Genomic DNA, 23,257 nt, shown 5'->3' on the forward strand with positions numbered 1-23,257 from the left:
CATAGCAATCCGGCATTGACAACCATAGATGTCTGCAGGAGACCTCTGGTTGTCATGCCAACCCATCAGTGACCCGCGATCATGTGACGGGGGTCACCAATGGGCAGATTTCTGGAAGCGCATGTTAAATACCACTGAGAGCCCTCCCTTAGAATGTGGATTGACCTGGTGAACTCGACTGTTCCATACGAAAGTACACTATATCAAAATAGGGGATGCCCGGGCAAGTTTGAGAAGATCTAGGAGAGGTGGAATTCCTCTCACCTAACTTTGCAAAATTGAGACACCATATGTGTCTACAAATATCTAAAGGGCTGTAAAGGGCTGAATAGCTGTCTACAAATATCTAAAGGGCTGTCACATTGTAGAAGGATCAACTTTATTCTCATTTGCACAAGGAAAGACTAGAAGCAATGGGATGAAACTGAATGGGAAGAGACACAGATTAGATATTAGAAAAAACTTTTTGACAGTTAGAGTGATCAATGAGTGGAACAGGCTGCCACGAGAAGTGGTGAGTTCTCCTTCAATGGAAGTCTTCAAAACAGAGGCTGGACAGACATCTGACTGGGATGATTTAGCGAATCCTGCTTTGAGCAGGGGGTTGGACCAGATGGCCCAGGAGGTCCCTTCCAACTCTACAATTCTATGATTCTATGTGATATACAATGATATAGGATACTAGGCTGCGCAGTAGTAGGGACCAGTTGATGTAGTTGTAGTTTAGGAATTTTCTTTATTATCTGAATGACAATACGATAAAAGCTTGTGTAACTCAACTGATATACATACTTCACAATGTATAACCGGCTACTCTTTCTGTATATTTGAAGGGCTATATGTGTATCTTATTATCATAAGCCAATATGTACAGTGGGGAAAAAAAATATTTAGTCAGTCAGCAATAGTGCAAGTTCCACCACTTAAAAAGATGAGAGGCGTCTGTAATTTACATCATAGGTAGACCTCAACTATGGGAGACAAACTGAGAAAAAAAAATCCAGAAAATCACATTGTCTGTTTTGTTTTCATTTTATTTGCATATTATGGTGGAAAATAAGTATTTGGTCAGAAACAAAATTTCATCTCAATACTTTGTGATATATCCTTTGTTGGCAATGACAGAGGTCAAACGTTTTCTGTAAGTCTTCACAAGGTTGCCACACACTGTTGTTGGTATGTTGGCCCATTCCTCCATGCAGATCTCCTCTAGAGCAGTGATGTTTTTGGCTTTTCGCTTGGCAACACGGACTTTCAACTCCCTCCAAAGGTTTTCTATAGGGTTGAGATCTGGAGACTGGCTAGGCCACTCCAGGACCTTGAAATGCTTCTTACGAAGCCACTCCTTCGTTGCCCTGGCGGTGTGCTTTGGATCATTGTCATGTTGAAAGACCCAGCCACGTTTCATCTTCAATGCCCTTGCTGATGGAAGGAGGTTTGCACTCAAAATCTCACGATACATGGCCCCATTCATTCTTTCATGTACCCGGATCAGTCGTCCTGGCCCCTTTGCAGAGAAACAGCCCCAAAGCATGATGTTTCCACCACCATGCTTTACAGTAGGTATGGTGTTTGATGGATGCAACTCAGTATTCTTTATCCTCCAAACACGACAAGTTGTGTTTCTACCAAACAGTTCCAGTTTGGTTTCATCAGACCATAGGACATTCTCCCAAAACTCCTCTGGATCATCCAAATGCTCTCTAGCAAACTTCAGACGGGCCCGGACATGTACAGGCTTAAGCAGTGGGACACGTCTGGCACTGCAGGATCTGAGTCCATGGTGGCGTATTGTGTTACTTATGGTAGGCCTTGTTACATTGGTCCCAGCTCTCTGCAGTTCATTCACTAGGTCCCCCCGCGTGGTTCTGGGATTTTTGCTCACCGTTCTTGTGATCATTCTGACCCCACAGGGTGGGATTTTGCGTGGAGCACCAGATCGAGGGAGATTATCAGTGGTCTTGTATGTCTTCCATTTTCTAATTATTGCTCCCACAGTTGATTTCTTCACTCCAAGCTGGTTGGCTATTGCAGATTCAGTCTTCCCAGCCTGGTGCAGGGCTACAGTTTTGTTTCTGGTGTCCTTCGACAGCTCTTTGGTCTTCACCATAGTGGAGTTTGGAGTCAGACTGTTTGAGGGTGTGCACAGGTGTCTTTTATACTGATAACAAGTTTAAACAGGTGCCATTACTACAGGTAATGAGTGGAGGAAAGAGGAGACTCTTAAAGAAGAAGTTACAGGTCTGTGAGAGCCAGAAATCTTGATTGCTTGTTTCTGACCAAATACTTATTTTCCACCATAATATGCAAATAAAATGAAAAAAAAACAGACAATGTGATTTTCTGGATTTTTATTTCTCAGTTTGTCTCCCATAGTTGAGGTCTACCTATGATGTAAATTACAGACGCCTCTCATCTTTTTAAGTGGTGGAACTTGCACTATTGCTGACTGACTAAATACTTTTTTTTCCCCACTGTATGTTATGCATTCTTTTTGTTCAATAAATGAATTTAAATACCACTGAGAGTTTGACAGCGGCATTTAACGGGTTAATAGCCGTGGGTGGATTGCGATTCCACCCACGGCTGTTCCAGGCACATGTTAGCTGTTCAAAACAGCTGACATGTGTCGAAAAAGATGTGGGCTCAGGGCTGGAGTCCACATCAAAGGGGGAGACACGACAAGTGCAGTAGTAGTGTGGCGCATGTTGTGAAGGGGTTAATGCAGATGAGTATGAGCCCTAAGATGGAAACTCCAAAGTAAGTGCTCAGTGTAGCATGCTGGAGTAATGTGGTCCAAAAGGTTGTGTAAAATTTTCACAACAAAAGCAAGTTCCCACTCATGTCCATCATCTGTTAGTGGAAATAAAGGGGGCTTCCACGTTACTGGTAGTACAAAGGCCCTGGAAAAGCTAAATGGCTGCTCGCTGCCAAAGAGAAATTCAGCAAATTCTGCACTTCCAAATCCAAACGCCCCCCCTTCTGAACCCCTCTGTGCCTAAACCACATTTAGAGTCCACGTGTTTCAGCATTTCTGCAGCCATGCGAGCCTGCCTAATTTACGGGTGCATGTTCCCAGAAGCAAGAGTCCAACATAACGTACTGGTCACTACGACGGCAGTTTGCAAATTTTCACTCCGCAACCTCCACTGTTGCTTTTTTTCTGGAAAACACCCATGGAGTCAAAATTGTCACTACACCTGTAGATAAATTCCTGAAGTAAAATTTCCAAAATGAGGTCACTTGAGGGGGATTCTGTTATCCTAGCTCTTGGGGGGGGGCTCTGTATCTGGAGTCCACAAACTATTCTAGGAAGGCAAATAGCGCTCTGTCCCTCCAATGACTCGCCGTATGGCTACAGAGTATTGGACAACCACATATGGAGTATTTCTACATTCAGCAGAAATTGTGGGACAAATTACGGTGCCATTTTTATACATTTCCCCATGTGAAAATGTAATTCTGAGGTTAACATTTTGGTGGTAGAAATGTAATTTTTTCTTCACTACCCAATGGTATAAAATTCTGTGACCCACCTGTGGTGTCAGTATGATCACTGCACCCTTAGATGAATTCATTGAGAGGTGTAGTTTGTAAAATGAGGTCACTTATGGGGGTTTTTGCGGTTCTGGCACCTCAGAGGCTCTGCCAATGTGACACGTCATATGTAAACCAGAACAGTAAAATCTGCACTGTAATATGGTGCTGTTTCCCTTCTGAGCTTTGCACTGTGCCTCAAAAGTAGTTTTTGACCACATATGAGGTGTCTGTGTACTCAGGAGAAATTGCACAACACATTTTGGAGTCCATTTTCTACTTATATCCTTATGAGAATAAAAAAAATTGAGTCTAAAAACATTTGTGCAAAAATATATATTTTTTAATTTTCACAGATCAATGTTGGAAAATTCTGTGAAGCACCTGTGGGCTCAAGGTGCTCACCATGTCTAGATAAATTCCTTTAGGTGCCTAGTTTCCAAAATGGGGTCACTTGTGGGGGGTTTCCACAGTTTAGGCACACCAGACAACATGCCATCCACTAATGATTCCAGCAAATTTTGTCAATCAAAAAGTCAAATGGCACTCATTCCTTTCTGAGCCCTGCCATGCACTCAAACAGTAGTTTTCCCCCTCATATGGGGTATTAGCGTACTCAGGAGATACTGCACAACAAATTGTATGGTGTATTTCTCCCGTTACCCTTATAAAGATAAAAAGTTTGGGGCTAAAGTAACATTTTTGTGAAGAAAAAAAAAAAAAAAAAAGTAAAATGTTCATTTTTTCCTTCCACATTCCATTAATTCCTGTGAAGCACCTGAAGGGTTAATAAACTTCTTGAAAGTGGTTTTGAGGAGTGCAGTTTTTAGAACTGTGTCACTTTTGGATATTTTCTGTCATATAGGCCCCCCAAAGTCACTTTAAATGTGATGTCATGCCTAAAAAAAACGGTTTTGTGAATTTTGTTATAAAGATGAAAAATTGCTGGTCAATTTTTAACCCATCTAAGTTTCTGACAAAAAAGGTTTAAAAAATGATACAGATGTAAAGTAGACATGTTGTACATGCTATTAACTATTTTGTGTGACATGACTGGTTTAAGGGCATAAGGATTAAAAATTTGAAAATTGCAAAATTTTCACAAACACACGCAAGTCATATTGAACAAATTATACCACGATCATGAAGTCTAGTATGTCACGAGAAGACAGTCTCAGAATCACTGGGATCCGTTGAAGCGTTCTACAGGTACTACCTCAAAGGGACACTGGTCAGAATTGTAAAATTTGACCTGGTCATAAAGGTGAAAACGGGCTTGGGGTGAATGGTGTTGCAGCCTCTGTGGCCTTTCAGTTAAGGTTTGTATATACTGACAGACCATGGGACACTTGGATTGCACACAGGTGGACTTCCTTTCACTAAGAATGTGACTTATGAAGGTAATTGTTTGCACCAGACATTTTTAGGCGCTTCATAGCAAAAGGGGTGAATACATATGCACATGCCAATTTTTTTATTACTTAATCCCATAAATTTAATTTTTGCCTGTATTTCTCACTTTACATCACCAACTTAGCCTATTTAGTGCTGATGCATCACACACAAATCGGATTACACAAATATTTAAACACAGATTGTAACGTAACAAAATAGGTAAAAAGCCAAAGGGGTGGATACTATCGTAAGCCACTGTATCAAATTCATTAGTATAGAAGACGTGCTGTTGTCTGGATGTGTGTGCAGACACAATCAATGGTCTAGATTCATCAAGACTGGAGTTGTTCATGGGGGAACATGTATCCTGTGAATAGTAACATACCCAGGCATCCGTTGGGGTAATTAACCCCTTACTGCCATCGGACGTTATAGTACGTCCGATGGCAGAATTCCCCACTTTGATGTGGGCTTCGGCGGTGAGCCCACCTCAACGCTGGAACATGTCAGCTGTTTTGAACAGCTGACATGTGCACGCAATAGCCACGGGCAGAATCGTGATCCACCCGCGGCTATTAACTAGTTAAATGCCACTGTCAAACTCTGACAGCAGGAGTTGTTAACAAGCACTTCCGGCCATCAGGTCGGAAATACGCTCACCGGTGACCCGCGTCACGTGATCGCGGGTCACCAATGTGTCGGCATGACAACCAGAGGATGTTGGATTGCTATGAGTGCCACCCGGTGGTTGGTGCTCATAGCAAGTCTGTAATTCAGCTACATACAGGCAATCTGATCGCAGAGCTGATCGGGTTGTGGCAGCTTCTTAAAAATATTAAAAAATTATAGAAGTTTAATCGCCCCCCTTTCACCCCATTCAAATTAAAAACAAACAGAGAAAAAAAATCACACACACACACATATTTGGTAACGCCGCATTCAGAATCGCCCGATCTATCAATAAAACAAAAGGATTAACCTGATCGCTAAACGGCGTAGTGGGAAAAAAAAAAAAAAAAAATCAAAACACCAGAATTACGGGTTTTTTGGATTGCCGCGCCATTGCATTAAAATGCAATAACGGGCGATCAAAAGAATGTATCTGCACTAAAATGGTACTAAAAACGTCAGCTCGGCGAGCAAAAAATAAGCCCTCACCCAACCAGAGATCATGAAAAATGGAGACGCTATGGATCTCGGAAAATGGCACAATTTTTTTATTTTTTTTTTGTAGCAAAGTTTGGAAAAAATTTTCACCACTTAGATAAAAAAAGAACCTAGACATGTTTGGTGTCTATGAACTTGTAATGAGCTGGAGAATCAATGTCAGGTCAGTTTTATCATTTAATGAGCCTAGTAAAAAAGCCAAATAAAAAACAAGTGTGGAGTTGCAAAAGTACAACTCATCCCGCAAAAAAATAAGCCCTCACACGGCCATATTGACAGAAAAATAAAAAAGTTTTTATGGCTCTGGGAAGAAGGGGAGCGAAAAACGAAAACGCAATCCGAAAAAAGTTCCGGTCATCAAGTGGGTAACAATACAGCTTGTGCAATCTCAATGACAGAAATTGTGAAGACATAAATAACAGCCTCCCATCCACATTAGAATAAATGTTGTCCAGGGGCCTTATAGAGACTGTCAGCACAATCCCACCCCACCAAACTATCTCCAGCCATGACTACACAACCTGCGAGTTGTCACTCAAGCACAGCGAGGAGGGACTGGGCAGGAACGAGCCATCGGAGGCAGGAGGTTTGGAAATGGTGCGATTTGCCCAAAGCGCATCAACCTCATTTGCATGTGGATTAAGAGGGGCAGTTTGTCATTCAGGGGCCAAATGATTGAAGAAATAAAGCCGTGGATGCAATTATCTCTCAGAGCGCAACACGGCTACATAGTTTGATGAGATAGCAGTGGATTGTGTCCACAACCCTGATTCATCCGTAGTCCAGGTCAGTAGTCTCTGGCCGTGAACAGGAGATGCTCAAGGTTCCTGCCCACCGAATCTCAGGCTTGGCTTATTAGCCGGACTGGCGAGACATCGCCTGCGCTCTACAAGCCACACATATCACAGCAGGGAACCCAGAAGCTCGCGCAGCTCCTATCCACAGCCAGAGAGATCTGCCCTGGACCGAACATGTGCAAAGTGATCCGCTCATCTCTAATTCTGACAGATTCCATTTAAGGGACTGTGGGCCTCGAACCTGCCATCATTACATCCCACTTACTACAATACCACAGTATTGTATCATACAGTGAATTAGCGGTCTTCTCTGATGCCTAGAAGTACAAATATGGTGGTGAGGTGGGCCTTCAGTAGTTCCCAGGTGCTACAGCAACCCTGGTGCGCTCTGCCTTACTAGTAGACCTTTATGATCACATCTGATCGCTTTACATGTGGGTGAGACACAGCAGTACCTGAGCTGTGTGCGGCTAGGTGGGCACAGCCTATGGTGAGATGTGAGGAGCCCTCATTATCTGTGGTGGCTGAGCGCACACACTTGTGTAATGGCTGCAACTCCAGGCAATTATTAGTAATTAGTGAATGACAGTGAAGATTACACAGGATTTTTACAAAACCCCATGGATGTTGCCCCACAGTAGACGGTTTCTGGAGTGTGGTAGGTATTCTTGCACTATACGGCTGTCTTAAGTCCTGTTCACATTGTGGTTCTTGAGCCAGGAAAGTTCCTGAAGTACCAGGCATAGTCTGTCGGGAGACAGACAGCCATATTTCTCATGTTAGTGCTGCGTCGCAATCCTCGGACTGACCGACGCCTCTCCTGAGCTTGACAGCTGCTGAGTAATAACATCCCGCTGTCACTCTCAGGTCAGGAGAGGCGCTGGGCCCGTCCGTGCACTGCACCATGGCCATCTGTCTGCGCCCTTACAGGGGTTGCCTCCTGATACGTATAGTTCACAAAAAAAAAAAAACACACTGGTTTTATTTACTCTCCCGAGATCTGAGTCTCTGCCACTACCCCAGTCTATGTTACTTGGCTGGCTGCAGCGGCGACCATACCTCAACAACACTGCAGCCAATCAGTAAGCTGAACATCTGCCGTTTACAGCGGCTGGGCTTGCTGAATGGCTGCAGCACTGATGTCCCGATGATGGCACTGCAGCCAATCAGCTAGCTCAGGGGCTGTGCCATGTACACAGCATAGGCTGCTCAGCGAGCGGCTGCAGCACTGATAACGCTGCAGCCATTCAGTGAGCCTTGACGCTGAGCTAACTGACTGGCTGCAGCGCTGTACACGTGACTGGGGATAACCCCTTCAGATCTGTACACCAGGCAGGCCCCATCACAGATATGGCCGTACACTATAACACCCTGTGTAACAACCTCCGCTGTTACTGATGACTGGCCGCAGGAGCAGCCATTGTTCTGTGGCGCTGCTGCCATCGCACCGGTGTGTGGTCAGGACTCTCACCCAAACAGCACAGGCCGCGCATGCGCACACACCTCAGACACATCCCCACTCCCACAGGTAAAGCACGGCCTCGCGTCACCTGTCTCCACGCCCGTGCACTCATCTGTCACCTAACGCGTCTGGCCCCGCCCGCAAAGGGTCAACACTGGGCAGCTTTACTCCATCCCGATGCTGAAATTGGACGAAAGGGTTAATGAGCCGCGAGCCCTCCCCGCAGTGTCACGGGCTCATCATAACGGTCCTGGCCTCAGCTAATGAATGGGAGGCTGAACGAGGCCCCCTACCTCACATAACACACACTGACCAGAGGTTCTGTCCGTCCTCGTCCTCACCGGCCGCTGCCCCGCTGTGGCTGTTCCCATAGCCAGCATTGAAGCTGGAGGATGGAGACGAGTAAGAGGCGGCTCTCCCCGCTGCCATCCTAGCGCTCCTTTACTACTGACAGCTTTCAGTATGGTTAGAAGGACAGCTTGTCCCCCCCTCTCTTGGTTTTGGTCCCGGCCACCCTTCCGCCTGACAGACAAGGCGCGGTCCCTGGGAAGAAGAAACAGGAGCTGTGGAGAGGGGGGAAGCGAGAGGACGGCGGGAGACAGGAGGGGCGGAGCTAGGGCGCAAGGCTCGGCGGAGGTGACGTTATTGCGCGGTGGGCTCCACCCCCTGGATGTGACACAGAACACTACCTGCTGAATCACTCACCACCGCCAGTCGCCACAGCGGCCCCGGCTGTGAGCATTGAGCTGACCTGTGTCCCAGCGAGAGGACGGCGGACTGCGGGGGCGTCTGCCCAATACACCTGACAAAGGAACAATAACTATGTATAGTCATATCACGTGACCAAATAATAACTGCGATACGAAATAACGCACATATGGAGACGCTTTCGGGCCAGAGTCGCACACAGCACTTCAGAAGCTTTTAGGTTACAGTGGTTTTTATTACTATGTATCATTTATTTAGCACCGTTAAAGGTAATCTGTCACCCTTTCTTCGACTATGAGCTGTTGGCACCGACATCAGGATCATATCTACCATTCTGTAATGCTGTAGATAAGCCCCCGATGTAACCTGAAAGATAAGAAAAAAAGATATTATACTCACCGGGGAGCCGTCCGGGCTTGGCTGATGGGTGTTGCGGTCCGGCACCATCATCATATGATGCCGTCCTCTTCCCTTCCTGTCGTGGCCTGAGATATGGTTACAGTTTAATACAAGTAACCTCTCCCAACGCCTGCGCACTGCAGGACTCCGCTCTGCTCTCAACAGGGCCGAGCAGTGCACCTGCGCAGGAGCCACGACAGGAAGGGAAGAAGAGGACGGCATTGTATGAAGATGGGAGGCGTCGGACCAAATGGCCCATCGGATTGGTGGGGGCCACGGCAGTCGGACCCCCGGCGGTTGTAAACTTTTAGGCCACGTTCACACATTCAGTAATGGTCAGTATTATCCATCAGTATTTGCAAGCCAAGACCAGTAGTGGGTGAAAAAAGCAGAAGTGGTGACATGTTTCTATGAGGCCGTTCATACGTTCAGTATTTGGTCAGTATTATCCATCAGTATTTATAAGCCAAAACCAGGAGAGGAACAATCAGAGGAAAAGTATAATAGAAACAAAACACGTCACCACTTACAAATACTGAGGTAAAACACTGACCAATTATTGAACTTGTGAACATGGCTTTAAACCTGAACCCCATTTCACACCTTCCCGACCTTGAACATACCCAGTACTTCATAGAAGGAGAAGACTTCAACACCTTGGATGTATGGATTCGTCAGTGCTAAAATGCGGCATCGCGACAGCAGTCGCAGTAATCGCATTAAGATGCCTGCTGATTCTAACAGCAGGGCACCTGGGCACGTCATCACGTGGGGTTTCATTATCCCCCACAACTACGATCACAACATGGTTTAATTGACCCCCACAACACAATTTTAGTGTTTTAGGCAATGAAATTGCCTGAAAAACTGATGTCCAGATTTTGATTGGTGCTGTAACAACATCAATCATAGGCAGGAGCCTGGCAAGCATCGAGTCGCCAAAGCTAGCTCTGATTGGTGCAATCAGATGATGCAATCAGACGCTAATTGGACAGCTGCTCAGAACGGGTGAGAACTCCAATAAGATGCTCCCCACATATCAGGTATCGGCGTACTCAGGAGAAATTGCACAACAATTTTTGGGGTCCATTTTCTCCTGCTACTCTTATGACAATACAAAAAAATACACAGCTCATCATTATAAATTTCTGTGAAGCACCTGGGGGTTGAAGGTGCTCACCACATATCTAAATAAGTTCATTGAGGGGTCTAGTTTCCAAAATGGGGTCACTTGTGGGGGATTGCCACTGTTTAGGCACATCAGGGGCTCTCGAAACGTGACATGACACCCGCTCTCAATTCCAGCCAATTTTGCGTTCTAAAAATCAAACAGTGCTCCTTTCCTTCCGAGCCCTGCCATGAGCCCAAACAGTAGTCTTTCCTTACATATGGGGTATTAGCATACTCAGGATAAATTGCACAACACTTTTTGGCATCCATGTTCTCCTGTTACCCTTGTGAAAATAAAAAATGGGGCTAAGAAAACATTTTTGTGGAAAAAAATGTGATTTTATATTTTCACGATTCAACATTGTAAATTTCTGTTATGCACCTGGGGGTCCAAGGTGCTCACCACACATCTAGATAAGTTCCTTGAGGGGTCTAGTTTAAAAAAATGGGGTCCCTTGGAGGGATTCCATTGTTTAGACAAATTAGGGGCTCTCCAAACTCATCATGGCGTCCGCACTCAATTCCAGCCAATTTTGTGTTCAAAAAGTCAAACGGTGCTCCTTCCATTTCGAACCCAGCCATGCACTCAAATTGTAGTTTTCCCCCACATATGGGCTATCGGCGTGCTCAGGAAAAGTTGGACAACAAATTTTGGGGTCCATTTTCTCTTGTTACCCTTGCAAAAATAAAAAAAAAAATGGAGTCCAAATAAAATTTTTGTGAAAAAAGTAAAATGTTCATTTTTTTCTTCCACGTTGCTTCAGTTTCTGTGAAGAACCTGAAGGGTTAATAAACATCTTGTGTGTGGTTTTGAGCACCTGGAGGTGTGTAGTTTTTAGAATGGTGTCACTTTTGGGCATTTCCTGTCTTATAAGCTCCTCAACGTCACTTCAAATGTGATACGGTCCTTAAAAAAATGGTTTTGTAAATTTTGTTGTAAAAATGAGAAATCGGTGGTTAATTTACAACACTTCTAATTTTAAAAAAATGATGCTTCAAAAATTGTGCTGATATAAAGTAGACGTGTGAAATGTTATTTATTAACTATTTTGTGTACCCTAACTCTCCCCTTTAAGGGCATAAAAAATAAAAGTTTTAAATTAAAAGTTTGCTAAATTTTCTTCAAATTTCCAATTTTTTCACAAATAAGCGCAAGCCATATCGAACAAATTTTGCCACTATCATGAAGTACAATATGTCATGAAAAAAAACAATCATAGAATCACTGGGATCTGTTGAAGCGTTCCAGAGTTATTACCACAGAAAGTGACACTGATCAGAATTGTAAAATTTGGCCCGGTCATGAAGGTGAAAACACACTTGGGGGGTAAAAGGGTTAAGGAAAAACATGCCAGTGTAATGTAATGGTAAGTAATCCCCTATACATGTGATTGTTAACTCGTTGATCGCTGGGAGTTTTACCACTGCAAAACCAAGAAACTTGAATGGATCAGAATTGCGCATGCTCAGCCTTCATTCTATTCATGGGCAATGGGTCTGTAGGAAATATTGGAGAACTGTACTCTTCTTTTTGTGCCAGCGCCATATACAATAAATGGAGCTAAGGTCAAGCATGAGTAGCTCTGGTCAATTCAATATGGAGTTCTACAAAGTCCTGTTCTCAGGATCACTGGAGATCCCATTGAACAAAGACCTAGAAATCACCATGTTATCCCCTATTTTGTGGTTAATGGATAACTTATGTAATATATGTTTGCCAATTCTTTTGTCCATATAGTGTATATCCGTGAAGGGAATTGGCCTCTACCTTTGCAGGTAAAACAGTTTTCACACTTCTGGGAACACTTTCTATAAGATTTTGGAAGTGTATGTGGGAATGTTTGCCCATTCATCCAGAAGAGCATTTGTAAGGTCAGACATTGATATTGAACCCAGTGGCGTAGCGTGGGGGGGTCGGGGGGGGCGGTCCGCCCCAGGCGGCACATGTGTGGGGGCAGCGCGGCAGCAGCAATTCCTCTCTGTGGGAGAAGTGCGGAGGCACAGTGCAGTGCAGCGGCAGGCAGGGAGCGATCACAGCAGCTCCGCTGCCTGCAAGAGGGAATAGCAGGAGCGGAGCTGCAAGGGTCCGTCCTGCTTCCTGCCCGGAGGCCGCGCTTCCTGTTTGACACAGAGGAGCGCCACTGAATGACGTCATCATTCAGCGGCTGCTGCTGTGTGAGCGAGGAAGCGCGGGCGATGCTGCGGATAGGTGAGAGGAAGAGGTGGTGTCTGTGTGTATGTATGTCTGTGTGTGTATGTATATGTATGTGTGTGTACGTATGTCTGTCTGTGTGTGTATGTATGTATGTATGTATGTCTGTGTGTGTATGTAGGTTAGCCTGGCCCTGGAGGAGATGGGGACATGAGAAGACCGTGATGGGGAAAGAAGGCCATGATGCCTGGGGTGACGGGAGAAGGCCATGAGGGGGTAATGGGAGAAGGCCATGAAGGGGTAATGGGAGAAGGCCATGAGGGGGTAATGGGAGAAGGCCATGAGGGGCTAATGGGAGAAGGCCTTGAGGGGCTAATGGGAGAAAGCCATGTGGGGGTAATGAGAGAAGGCCATGTGGGGGTAATGAGAGAAGGCCATGAGGGGGTAATGGGAGAAGGCCTTGAGGGGGTAATGGGAGAAGGCCTTGAGGGGGTAATGGGAGAAGGCCATGTGGGGGTAATGGGAGAAGGCCATGAGGGGGTAATGGGAGAAGGCCATGAAGGGGTAATGGGAGAAGGCCATGAAGGGGTAATGGGAGGCCATGAGGGGGTAATGGGAGAAGGCCTTGTGGGGGTAATGGGAGAAGGCCATGTGGGGGTAATGGGAGAAGGCCATGTGGGGGTAATGAGAGAAGGCCATGTGGGGGTAATGAGAGAAGGCCATGAGGGGGTAATGGGAGAAGGCCTTTAGGGGGTAATGGGAGAAGGCCATGTGGGGGTAATGGGAGAAGGCCATGATGGAGGTAATGAGAGAAGGCCATGATGGGGGTAATGGGAGAAGGCCTTGAGGGGGTAATGGAAGAAGGCCATGATGGGGGTGATGCAGAGAAGGCAATGATGGGAGTGATGGGGTGATGGAGCAGACAATGATGGGAGTGATGGGGTGATGGAGCAGGCAATGATGGGAGTGATGGGGAGAAGGCATTGATGGAGTGATGGAGAAGGCAATGATGGGAGTGATGGGGAGAAGATAATGATGGGGTGATGGAGCAGGCAATGATGGGAGTGATGGGGAGAAGGCAGTGATGGGGTGGTGGGGGAAAAATAAATGATGATGGGGTGGTGGGGGAGAATGGAATGATGGTGGTGGTGGAAAGGGCAATAAATGGGGGTGGTGGAGGAGGAAATGATGGAGGTGGTGGAATGGGCAATGATGGTAGCGGTGGGGGAGAAAGCAAAGATAGTGGAGGGGAGAATAAAATGATGGAGGTGGTGAAGAGGGAAATGATGGGGTGGGGGAGAGGACAATAATGGGATGTGAGGGGAGGAGGACAATGAGGGGTGTGGGGGATTGGGATGGGAGGAAGGGGGACTTATAATGGCCTTAGGAACAGGGAGAGGTAGAGGAAGACATTATCGCTTATTATGTCTAACACAGTCCCTTAGTATATAGTGCACTCACTATGTCTAACACAGTCCCTTAGTATATAGTGTACTCACTAATTCTGTATAACACCATCCTTAGTTACATAGTTTCCTCTTTTATTATGTATAACACCATCCCTTATTACGTATCATCCTCTCTAGTTATATATGATGCCGTCCCTTATTATATAGCTTCCTCTGCTGTTATGTATAGTGCTGTCTCTTACATAGTGTATTCTTGTTAATTTTGTTATTTACAGTGCCCTCTTTTATTACATAGTCCCCTCTCTTTTTAGATATAAAATGACTGCTGATCGAAGAGCCAGTGACCAAACTACCAGTCCATCAGCTCCTCCATTAGAAAGGAAGCTTTCCCATGCTCCATCAGCTATCATTGCATTATACAGCCAACAAGACAGGACGGTATGTAATAAAAAACAGTGCACTATATAATCCAATATGTAAGGGACGGTACTGTACATAACAAGAGAGGGCACTATGTAAGGGACAGAAATATACATAATAAAGGATACTATGTAATATATATACCTGTGTGTGTGTGTGGCTATATAATATCAATATCTATCTATCTATAGATACATACACACACACACACACACACGTAGCTCTGACGCCATAAAAGGAGGGGGGCCCGGACCCATTTCTTGCACAGAGGCCCCAAGCTGTCAGTGTCTGCCCCCTGTCCGCCAAAATAATTTGTACTTTGTTTTTTTTCTGTCACATTATTAAAAATTATTATTAAAAAAGCCATTAGGTCTTCATCCAGCATCATCAAGCTAATACATACATATATAAAGAGAACTGCAAGAAGATGAATGTCTAGAAATTTAGAAATAATAACAGCAGAGTTAGTAGCAGACTAAAAATTAAATCTTTGAGTGTAGTGTGGGCTCTTCGGATGCTTCCGAATTATCAATGACCAAAGGGGCGGCAAATTTTTCGACCGCCCCGGACGCCACAAACAGTTGCTACGCCATTGATTGAACCAGAGGACCGGGCTCACAATTTCCATTTTAGTTGATGGGGTTGAGGTTAGGACTCTGAATGGGACAAACAAACAAAACTTCCAGACTAGACTCACTCAACCATGTCTTTATCAATCTTGCTTTGTGCACTGGGGAATAGTCATGCTGGAAAATAAAATGGTTTTCCCCAAAATGTTCCCACAAAGTTGTAAGCATACAATTGTTCAACATGTGCTGGTATAATGAAGCATTAATATTTCCCTTTACTGGAATCATGGGACCTAAGCTGCCGACCCTTGCAAAACAATACAATAGCAGTATCCTTCCTACAGTAAAGTCACAGTCAGCGCATTGCAGGTAAAATTGTCCTGGTATTTGCTAAACCCAGACTTGTTCTTCAGAATGCCAGATACAAAAGTGTGATTCAATCCTCAACAGAACATCCTATTGCTCGAAAGTCCAGTGGTATTGTGGTTTACACCACTACCTCAGACGTTTGGTATTGTGCTTGGTGATGTAAAGCTTGCATGCAGCTGATTGGCCACATAAGCCTATGCACAATTTGTGTGCCAATGTTAATGCCAGTGGAGGTTTGGAACTATGTAGTTACTGAGTCAGCAGAGCATTGGTGACTTTTATGTACAATGCGTCTCACAATTTCGATGATTCAGCTCCATAACTTTATTGGCTGACATTTCTAGTTTGAGATGCTCTCTTTTCTAAATGTATCCAATTTTAAATATGACATCTCACAGTTGATTGTGGAATTGAGGGATATTTAGGAGATTTTACAAACTGATTTGTTGCAATTACAGCATTCCATTATGGTACCACAGTGAAGTTCAGTGACTTCTTTAGTGTCATGATCCATGGTAACCTTTCTTTTTTCTTAAGCTGTGCTTAAGTTTGGTTTTTGCCCCCGGTGGCCATTAGGATTATTGCACTGTGGTGTCGTTTGTTCTAAGTTTGCCCCCGGTGGTGGTGAGCGTCATTGCGCTCTGGTTTCTTTAGTTAAGTGCACATGGTTATCATGCAGGTGTGATTGCTCTGGCTCTGCTATAAAAGAGTCACAGGTGTTGCAATCAGTGTTGGAGATGGCGTTCATTTCAACCATCCTTGGTGGAAGAAGAAGCTGAGAGCATTCCTTGCAACACTGTCTTAGCCCTGGTGTGGAAGGAGTCATAGGGGATTTCCTTGTAGCTCTGACAGAGCTTGGTGGCAGCGATTCAGGAGGAGAGCTGCATTCTGGTGGTGGACTCTGTTGCCAGGAGCAAGTGCAACAGAGTAAAGCTAAGTGGTGTTTCCCTGTTTGTGTTTTTCCTTATTGTGTATTAGTACAGTGGTGGGGCCAGTGCCTGCGCCACCCAGCTCCCTAGCAAGGGATAGGTGTAGGGTGTGCTAGGGCGACAGGTTCCTGATCAGCGCCCGATGCATAGAGAACGTTAGGAGCGTAAGGGACACTGACTCAGGGGAGTGCAGGAGGTCTCCACGTCCTCTTTCCCTATCGCAGGGCCCACCGTTGTAACTTTCCCCTTTCCCCGTGTCCTGTTGTTGTAGTACCGGCCGTCTGGCCGTGTCACACAGGACAATATCACGTGCTGCGTCTTGTAGTTTCAGTTACCGGCCTGCGGGTCGCGTCACACAGGACGGGTCATTGTGACATTATCACCAACCGACAACTTTTTTTTTCTACTGAGCCATGGACCCAGTTCAGCCATTTGCCCAAATCCTGCAGATCCTTACTAATTAGATTAGGGGGCTGCGCAGAGGGTTGGTGCGGCAGCTGCGGGATCTGGGGGCTTGGTTCAGGAACAGGCTCAGCCAGAACCCAAGATATCCCTCCCTGACAGATTTTCCGGAGGGAGAGATCAATTCTTGGTGTTTCAACAAGCCTGAAAATTATATTTCAGGCTGCGCCCTCGTTCATCAGGGAGTGAAGAGCAACGGGTGGGAATCATTATGTCCCTTCTTAAAGGGGATCCCCAATCCTGGGCCTTCTCCCTACCGGACGATTCTCCATCATTGGTGTCCTTGGATGAGTTTTTTGCGGCTTTGGCGTTTGTGTATGGAGATCCTGATGGCGTTGCCCTGGCGGAATCCCGACTCCGTAGGTGTAAACAGGGAGCCCAGGTTGCTGAAGAGTACTGCTCAGAGTTTAGGAGGTGGGCCACTAACAATCAGTGGAATTACCCTGCACTTAGGAGTCAATTTGTGCAGGGTTTGTCTCCAAAGTTGCAGGATACTCTGGTGCAGTACGCCGCCCCCAGGTCGCTGGAGGCCGCCATGTCCCTTGCCATCCGGGTGTATAGACGCCTCAGGGAAAGACATATACAAAAAGTGCCCCCTGATGTCCTCGCTAGGGAGGAGGACCCACCAGTGCGGACGGAGGAACCCAGACAGCCCTGTGTTGTTGATACAAAAAAAGGGGTGTCTGTGGCTCGTCGTGGTGGGGGGTATGCTTTTCCTGTGGGAAGCCTGGCCATTTTATGAGAGCCTGTCCAGTTCATGCCAAGTCTCCAGACGAACCTATGCAAGTAGGAGGAGCTAGTTTGTATTCGGAGCTGCCTACGTTTCGGGGAGTGGTGTCGGCATGTTTGTACTGTGGGCAGACTGGTCATGGCCTGAAAGCTTGCCCATTGCGCGCCAAATTATCTGTGCCATCTGAGGAGCCGCATTCCCCTGGTTGCTTGGAGGGAGGCGACCAGGGAGTATACATTTCCTCCATTTTGCCCTCCCAAGGTACCATGTCAGCAGAGGTCTTGGCTGGCGGGGTACCGGAGGTGATACCGGTGCTTGTGGACAGCGGAGCAGGAGTCAGTCTGGTGGATGCTCGCTTTGTCCTGACTCATGGTCTGAGGTGTAGGACGCTAGCCCAACCTATTAGCGTCCAGGCCATAAACTCGGTTCCACTGAGCCAGGGGAGCTTGACCCAAGTCGTAGAGAAGATCCATCTACGTATAGGACATCATGAGTAGTCCTTGTCGTGCTACGTCTTGGAGGGAATGCCAGTACCTATTGTTTTAGGCCTCCCTTGGCTGAAAAGACACAACCCGGTAATAGATTGGCGGGCGAGGGAAGTGGTCAGCTGGGGGCAGTCGTGTGAGGGCTGCTGCCTAGGAACTACTGTCTCTGCCGTCTCTCCTCAACGGACCCCTTCCTCTCCGGTGAGAGCAGCAGATGTGCTGCAGGAGAGAAGGGGCAAGTCTCAACCCTCGCCATTGGCCAACCCTGGGAGGCGCAGACCTCGTGGTGGAAGGGGTTGGAGGGTGGTGTACCCTTTGGTGAAGTGTGGGGGTGTGAGTGTGGTGACACAGGGGGACGCCTCTGTTGTCAATCCCAGAAAGAGTTCTCCAAATGGTGACAAGCGAACGAGTGGCAATAAACGTTCAGGTCCGGACCTGTGTGTGAACGAGCGTGTATGGGTGGCCACCAAAAAACGTCCAGTGGAAGCCTGTTGTGGAGTGTTACCAGCTCATACCAAACAAACACATATTCAACGCGTTCCCCAGGTCAGCGCTTCGGAGATGTGTGGTGCCTCCAGAACATATGTTGCCAATTCCAGCGGGCTCGTTTGTTATCAACCTGACATGCAGGTAGTTGCTGGGGTGAACTCTGGGTCTGGGCGTCCCTGCTCTAGGTGGTCCCCTGATGAGGAGCGGTCTTGAGGGTCCAGTGGGCCCTCATTAAGGGGAGGGTACTGTCATGATCCATGCTGGATCAGGACTGATAAAAAGCACAGGTAACCTTTTTTTTTCTTAAGCTGTGCTTAAGTTTGGTTTTTGCCCCCGGTGGCCTTTAGGATTATTGCACTGTGGTGTCGTTTGTTCTAAGTGTGCCCCCGGTGGTGGTGAGCGTCATTGCGCTCTGGTTTCTATAGTTAAGTACACATGATTATAATGTAAAAAGAGAAGGAAGATCCGGCATTAAATTATTTGGGTAATTACAAGTGTGGCGAGAAATTTTGCAGCTTGTGCCGTTATATGGATATCACAGATAGATTTGTTAATTATAACACACAACAATCCTATAAAATTAAAACCTATATGAACTGCAATACCACTCATTTAGTGTATATGGCAGAGTGCACATTGTGCGGTATTTATTATATTGGTTGTACTACACGTAGTTTGAAGAGGAGATTAAGTGAGCACATTACTGCCTCTAATCCAGAGTCCATGTCCAGTCGCAAGAATGTGTCTGGTTTATCTAAACATTTTCTAGAAATACATGGGGGCAATTTATGTAGTCTCAAAGTAAAGGGAATAGAACGGGTAGCGAAACCCCCCAGAGGGGGGTGACTGGGAACATTTACTACATTGTCGGGAAGCGTTCTGGATACTTGCGCTTGATGCATGATACCCGCAAGGTTTAAATTATAGGACTGATCTCATGTATTTTTATTGAGCACTGAGGTTGTTTGTTTGTTTTTTTGTGTGTGTGTTTTTTTTTTCTCGCTTTCTCTTTTGAGGATTGTGGATTTCTATGTATTATGAATAAGATTAATATGTTATTTGTAATTTGTCATGTATTTGCATATTCACATGTACGTAATGCATACATATTTTTGTACATTTTATGTGTTTTGTCTATTGGTGTTCAGGTGTCTTTTCAAGAAAGGGAGTGACTTCACTGGTAATCTGAGGGCTTAATTGCCTGCCTCCTTGATTATACACATGTGTGGAGTCTCTCGGTTGGTTGATAACAGGGCTGCCACTAGGAATTTTGGGGCACCATACTGGCAAAATTTTTTGGGCCCCCTTGAGACTCCACCCAGGCTCCACCCCAGCCCCGCCCTCCACCCCTCAAACTGTCCACAGCCCCACCGCTCTCTCTTAGTAAAATTCCACTTCTCACCAATCACACATTAACAGTTCCCATCTCCAGATCACACACATAGCCAGCAGCTCTTGTTATGACCAAAAGATTTTTTAAATCTGCCACCACTAGGTAGACTCTTTTGGCTGAGCCCTATTCTACTCTAACCTATTAAACATTTGCTAAAATATCCAATACAATTTAGGTATATTTTTTTATTTATTTTTCAATTTTTAAAATGACCAATAATATCACATCCAAAGGGACAAATACCACCACACCATGCCCAGACACCATATTACCACCACATGGTGACCAATAATACCACATACAGGGAACAAATACAGCCATACCATGTCCAGGCCACATATTACCACCAGTGACAGAATAATAGCACATACAAGGGACAAATACCACGGCACCCTGACCAGACCACATATTACCAGCACATGGTGACTGAATACTACAATACTGATCATTAATAAAAAAACATATTACTATCATCATAAGTGCCATTATACACAGGAGATCTGTACTTAGTATGTAGTGTGTGTACAGGTAATACAGTGATCACCAGTGACATTATACACAGGAACTCTGTATATAGTGTCAGTGTACAGGTAATACAGTGATCACTGGTGACATTATGCACAGGACCTCTGTATAGAGTGTCAGTGTACAGGTAATACAGTGATCACTGGTGACATTGTACAAAGGCACTCTGTATATAGTGTATAGTGTCATTGTACAGGTAACACAAACTCACCAGTGATGTCTCTAGGTGAAGTCCTTCATCTTTGCTTTTCATCTTTCATCCAGCAAAGATCGCCATCACGTCTTCCAGCCAGGGCTTGTCTCTGGAGGAAATAACACAGTTATCTAGAGCTCCACTTGCAGAACACATTAATTTTTTTCCCCAACTTCTACACTACACCAGATGAAGAAGAAAAAAAGGCGACACAGTGTCGCTCTGCACAGTAACAGAACCTCCCCCCATTTAAAACAGTATCCTCAAAAAAATAAAATAAATACATCACAGCAGTAATAATATCCCTTAATTAGCCTCTATGGTAATAATATCCCCCATCCTGGCTCCAGCCATATTTTCTCTCATCCTGCCCTCATGAGTATCCATTCTGCCCCCACATGATCTCCAGATCCTGCCCCATCTGTCTACATCGTATCCATCCTCTCCATGATCCTGCACCATGTGTCTCCCATCCTGTACCCTGTGTCTCACATTCTGCCCCCTCCTGTGTCTCACTGTCACATTCTGCCCCCTCCTGTGTCTCTGTCACATTCTGCCCCCGTGCCTCACATTCTGTCCCCTCCTGTGTTTCACTGTCACATTCTGCACCCTCCTGTGTCTCACTGTCACATTCTGCCCCCTCTTGTGTCTTACTGTCACATTATGCCCCCATGTCCATTCTGACCCCGTGTCTCACATTCTGCCTCCATGGGCATTCTGCCCCCTTCTGTGTCTCACTGTCACATTCTGCCCCCTCCTGTGTCTCACTGTAACATTCTGCCCCATGTCTCACATTCTGCCCCCTCCTGTGTCTCACTGTCACATTCTGCCCCCTCCTGTGTCTCACTGTCACATTCTGCCCCCATGTCTCACATTCTGCCCCCTCCTGTGTCTCAATGTCCCATTCTGCCCCCCCTGTGTCTTACTGTCACATTCTGCCCCATGTCTGCATTCTGCCCCCATATCTTGCATTCTGCCCTCACGTTCTGCATTCTGCCCTCATGTCTCACATTCTGCCCTCATGTCTCACATTTGCCCCATGTCCTTTCTGCCCCATGTCTCACTGTCACATTCAGCCCCCTCCTGTGTCTCACTGTCATATTCTGCCTGCCCCATGTCTTGCATTCTGCCCCCATGTCTGCATTCTGCTTCCATCATGTGTGCATTCTGCACCCATGTCTGCATTCTGCCATGTCTTGCATTCTGCCCCCATGTCTTGCATTCTGTCCCCATGTCTGCATTCTTCCCCCATGTCTTGCATTCTGTCCCCATGTCTGCATTCTGCCCCCATGTCTTGCATTTTGCCCCCATGTCTGCATTCTGCCTCCATGTCTTGCATTCTACCCCATGTCTTGCATTTTGCCCCCGTGTCTACATATTTGGCCCTGTGTGTCTCTAATCCTGCCCCGTCTCCATATTTGCCCCTGTGTGTCTCCAATCCTGCGCCCTGTCTCCATATTTGCCCCTGTGTGTCTCCAATCCTGCCCCCTGTCTCCATATTTGCCCCTGTGTGTCTCCAATCCTGCCCCCTGTCTCCACATTTGCCCCTGTGTGACTCCAATCCTGCCCCCTGTCTCCACATTTGCCCCTGTGTGACTCCAATCCTGCCCCGTCTCCATATTTGCCCCTGTGTGTCTCCAATCCTGCCCCGTCTCCACATTTGCCCCGTGTGACTCCAATCCTGCCCCCTGTCTCCACATTTGCCCCGTGTGACTTCAATCCTGCCCCCTGCCTCCACATTTGCCCCTGTGTGACTCCAATCCTGCCCCCTGTCTCCATATTTGCCCCTGTGTGACTCCAATCCTGCCCCCTGTCTCCACATTTGCCCGTGTGACTTCAATCCTTCCCCGTCTCCACATTTGCCCCTGTGTGACTCCAATCCTGCCCCCTGTCTCCACATTTGCCCGTGTGACTACAATCCTGCCCGCTGTCTCCATATTTGCCCCTGTGTGTCTCCAATCCTGCCCCGACTCCATATTTGCCCCTGTGTGACTCCAATCCTGCCCCCTGTCTCCATATTTGCCCCTGTGTCTCCAATCCTGTTCCCTGTCTCCATATTTGCCCCTGTGTGACTACAATCCTGCCCGCTGTCTCCATATTTGCCCCTGTGTGTATCCAATCCTGCCCCCTGTCTCCATATTTGCCCCTGTGTGACTACAATCCTGTCCGCTGTCTCCATATTTGCCCCTGTGTGTCTCCAATCCTGCCCCGACTCCATATTTGCCCCTGTGTGACTCCAATCCTGCCCCCTGTCTCCATATTTGCCCCTGTATCTCCAATCCTGCTCCCTGTCTCCATATTTGCCCCTGTGTGACTACAATCCTGTCCGCTGTCTCCATATTTGCCCCTGTGTGTCTCCAATCCTGCCCCCTGTCTCCACATTTTCCCCTGTGACTTCAATCCTGCCCGCTGTCTCCATATTTGCCCCTGTGTGTATCCAATCGTTCCCCCTGTCTCCATATTTGCCCCTGTGTGACTACAATCCTGCCCGCTGTCT

General features: G+C 46.4%; 1 protein-coding gene across 4 annotated transcripts in view; it reads right to left on the bottom strand.

Moving 5' to 3' along the window:
* Positions 1-23,257, bottom strand: part of DYNC1LI1 (dynein cytoplasmic 1 light intermediate chain 1) — a 70,549-nt gene that overhangs the window by 23,949 nt on the left and 23,343 nt on the right. Inside the window, exon 1 of one of the 4 annotated variants that reach the window (XM_073568750.1) lies at positions 8,672-8,994. The exons of 1 other annotated variant lie outside the window; for it this stretch is intronic. In XM_073568750.1, the coding sequence (XP_073424851.1) occupies positions 8,672-8,787 (116 nt within the window). In that variant the 5' untranslated portion in view covers positions 8,788-8,994. Of the gene's footprint in view, positions 1-8,399; positions 8,426-8,671; positions 8,995-23,257 lie in introns of those variants that run through there. 2 more of the 4 variants (XM_073568742.1, XM_073568756.1) reach the window with 2 other exon arrangements.

Source organism: Dendrobates tinctorius, unplaced genomic scaffold, assembly GCF_039654945.1.
Source record: "Dendrobates tinctorius isolate UK_male_01 unplaced genomic scaffold, ASM3965494v1 ptg000005l, whole genome shotgun sequence".
Taxonomy (NCBI): domain Eukaryota; kingdom Metazoa; phylum Chordata; class Amphibia; order Anura; family Dendrobatidae; genus Dendrobates; species Dendrobates tinctorius.